The sequence below is a fragment of the Mandrillus leucophaeus genome, unplaced genomic scaffold (genome assembly GCF_000951045.1).
Source record: "Mandrillus leucophaeus isolate KB7577 unplaced genomic scaffold, Mleu.le_1.0 Scaffold354, whole genome shotgun sequence".
NCBI lineage: Eukaryota > Metazoa > Chordata > Mammalia > Primates > Cercopithecidae > Mandrillus > Mandrillus leucophaeus.
The window spans coordinates 1,842,111-1,845,668 of NW_012103743.1; the positions used below are offsets into that span (position 1 = coordinate 1,842,111).

At 51.8% G+C, this 3,558-nt stretch overlaps 1 protein-coding gene across 4 annotated transcripts in view; it reads left to right on the top strand.

The window, feature by feature from the left end:
- The window catches only part of PHF19 (PHD finger protein 19), a 46,825-nt gene that overhangs the window by 18,473 nt on the left and 24,794 nt on the right, over positions 1 to 3,558 (top strand). For 2 of the 4 annotated variants that reach the window (XM_011989508.1, XM_011989511.1), the window contains exons 1-2: positions 1,487 to 1,692; positions 2,186 to 2,267. In XM_011989508.1, coding sequence (XP_011844898.1) covers positions 1,507 to 1,692; positions 2,186 to 2,267 — 268 coding nt within the window. In that variant the 5' untranslated portion in view covers positions 1,487 to 1,506. Of the gene's footprint in view, positions 1 to 1,486; positions 1,693 to 2,185; positions 2,268 to 3,558 lie in introns of those variants that run through there. The other 2 variants (XM_011989510.1, XM_011989509.1) reach the window with 2 other exon arrangements.

Consider the following 3,558-nt stretch of genomic DNA (forward strand, 5'->3'; position numbering starts at 1 on the left):
GGGTTCAGACCGCATCCCCTGCGCGGGAGCCTATGCGCTCTGCGCTGGAGAGAAAGGAGATGGGAGTGGGGGTGGAGAGGGTCGTGGCCACGCCACCATCTGGGGAGCCGAGACCACTGCAGTGCCCGGCTCGCCCCGGGGCCCCGCACGTAAACTCGTACTTAGCTTCACACACTCCCTGGCACAATGCCGTAGACATCATCCTGCCCAGTCGCACAGGAGTACACACAGGCACCACGCAGAAACAGGCACTGGACTCTCTCCCTGTGAACAGATAGTCATAACACCAGGTGCCCAGCGCCATGGCCACAAGGAGGAGACCCGAGTAGGCCCTCGGGGAAAGAGCAAGGCTATGTGTGGCTGTAGTGGAGAGTGTGTGGAGGGGCATGGAAGCAGGTGAGCCCAGCAGGGAAGGAGGGGGCGTTAGGGACGGCTTTGAGCACTAGTGAGGGCAGTGGGGAGCCCCAGAAGGTTTCTGGAAGGACATTGGTGGCCCTGCGGATGAGTCTGGTGGAGAAGCAGGAATGCAGGAGCGACCTGTTTAGCACTGGGTGCAGGTAGTATCGTTCTCCACCCCAGATGCCTAGTGGAGGTGAGCACAAGGCCCAGGAAACTGTTCCTGAGTGATGAATGAATGAATGAATGGCCCAAGCAAAAGATGAGGCCTGAACTCAGACCAGGGCAGGAGGATGGAAGCTAGAGCTGGAAAACCAGAAATCATGGCACTTAAAATGGCCTGCTGTCGCAACTCATTGCTTAGAGGAGTTTGAGATGCATGGAGGCAGTGCCACTAGCAGGGAGAGAGAAATCAATGGGTGAACTGCACGTTGACTAGGATGGTGAGAGACAGGCGTAGAGAGGCTGGCATGGGGATGGATGACTTCACTGCTTGGAGCAAATGTGTATCTGGGTGAAAGCATAAGTGGGTTTAAATGTCCCAGAATTGGTTTCCATTAAATCAGCTCATAATTTAGAACAGAAGGGGGGATTACAAAAGACAGATGACCCAGGCTACACTAGTTACAAGCCACCCAGTTTTCCTTTCTAGGTGAGTTTTCTCTGGACAGGGTAGGGATGGTTGCAGGGGTTGGGGGTAAAAATAAAACCCAGCCACTCCCCTGGAGAAGATGGAGTGTGTTTGCTTAAGGAATAAAACCTCAGCCTCCTGAAACAGGGAGCAGTTCAGGCCCACTGGGTAGGGGACTTTGTTCTGTGTGGGTTGAGAGATCCATTCTCTTTAAAAGACAGTGTGGTATGGGCCATGGTTCTGCCTTTGGCCCATCAGCCTCTTCTCCTTGACACACCTGTTTGCCTATCTGTAAGACGTGAATAGTAATATCTCCCTCATAGCATGGCCACGAGGAATTAGTGAGATAATAAATAAGTCTGGCTTATAGCACAGTATACAGAAATGGTGGTTTCCTTCCTTCCCCTAATGGGATTTCTGAAGCAGGGAAGCAAGAAGTAAAAACCCTGTTCTGCCTCTCCCAGTGTCAGGGGAAACTGATGGAGAATCGAGCTCTGGATCCAGGGACTCGGGACTCCTATGGTGCCACCAGCCACCTCCCCAACAAGGGAGCCCTGGCGAAGGTCAAGAACAACTTCAGAGACTTGATGTCCAAGCTGACAGAGGGCCAGTATGTGCTGTGCCGGTGGACAGATGGCCTGTACTACCTCGGGAAGATCAAGAGGGTAAACTCGTCCTCTCTGGCCCCTGTTCTCAGGCTCAGCATCTCTCTGCTCATGTTCCAGCCTGGCTGTCAGACCAGGGGGCAGGGGGATTGCCGGGGAATTCCCTTCTTGTCCCTCATGCCCAAAGCTGGTGGTGGGAGGAGCCAGAGCCTGGTCTTGCAGGCACCATCCTTAGGGTCAACATCATCCAACCAGTTCTTTAGAAAAGTGCTCTGAGAGCCTACAAAGCAAAAAAGTCAGGTTCGAGAGGATCACAGAGGAGCATCTGACTTGTGCTTCTGTCCTCAACATTCTGACCAAGTTTTCATCCATGGGTCCCTGGCTGTGCAACTCCAATGACAAGGAGTACACCCTGTCCAGGAACTGCCATCCTCCTTCCCCTTCTAGCCCTGCTTTCTGGAGCATATGGAGACAAAAATAGGGGAGGAAGACTATGTTCCAGGTTGGCTTTCCCCAACCCTTTCTCACTTGCTCCTTCCTATCTGTGCCCCAGGTCAGCAGCTCTAAGCAAAGCTGCCTCGTGACTTTCGAAGATAATTCCAAATACTGGGTCCTATGGAAGGACATACAGCATGGTGAGTTTTCCTAACATTTCAGGTAGCCCCCACCCTCGCCAGGTCTTCTCTCCTCTGCTGCCTTCATTTCTTCCTTCTCTCCTTCCATCTCTTACTCCTGGCATCTGCCCTTGTCCATGAACCCCAAGCCCCCCTGTGATGATGATCTAATCTGGTTGTATATTGACTTGGGAAGGTACTTAGGACATCAGTCATCCCCTTGAGGATTCATACCCCAGGAGGGAGGCTGGGCAGGTGGGGAAGGTAGCTCAGGGAGGTGTTGGGAGGGCCAGACTGGGCCTCAGGCCTGTGTTTGCTTCCTGGCTACACTATAGCTCCAATTGCTCAAAGCTCTGGGTCAATCTGGGCTAGAAAAGGGGGCGTGTCCAGGTAATCAGAATTGTCAGCTCTAGATGCAAGCACAGCATCCCCGATTTAACATATGAATAAAACTAGTGGAAGCAGCCCTCTCCACGGGGCAAGAAGTCGGGAGGAATGGGAGAAAAAACAATAAAGCAGAGATAAGTCAGGCAGGGTGAAGATGGACATGCCTGGATGGAGCTAGACCAGCTTTCAGGGCTGAAAGGAATCTGGGTTGGGTACCATCCCTGCCTTCAGAAAGCTGACATCTCTCCCTTACAGAGATGGCAAGTCAGGGCCATCTTTGCCACCATTCTCCCTTCCTATACACACAACAGACATCAGTAGCCATTGACAACACATGTGCTTTCAACATGGAGCCCCAAAACCTGTCAGTCAGAGTTGGTATGAGGGGAGAAACATGTTTGCCATTTATACTCTAACAGGAGAAGAGACATGGCCTCTAGAGGGGGAAGAAGCAGGTTTTAGGGTCAGGTAGACCTTGGACCAGCTTTGCCACTTACTAGCTGCATTTGCAGAGCAAGTAATATGACCTCTCTGAGTCTTAGTTTCTTCATGTGAAAGATGAAGTGAAATTACTGGCTTCATAGGGTGGTTGGGAGGCTTAAGTGAGCTAATCCATGTAAAATGCTTAGCTCAGTGCTATTGGTTTTAGAGAAGCTGTTACTCAAGAATTTGTTACCAACTGGGTACAGCGGCTCATGCCTGTAATCCCAGCACTTTGGGAGGCCAAGGTGGGTGAATCGCCTGAGGTCAAGAGTTTGAGACCAGCCTGATCAACACGGTAAAACCCCGTCTCTACTAAAAATACAGCTACCCAGGAGACTGAGGCAGAAGAATTGCTTGAACCCAGGAGGCAGAGGTTGCAGTGAGCTGAGATTGCACCACTGTACTCCAGCCTGGGCGACAGAGCGAGACTTCGTCTCAAAAA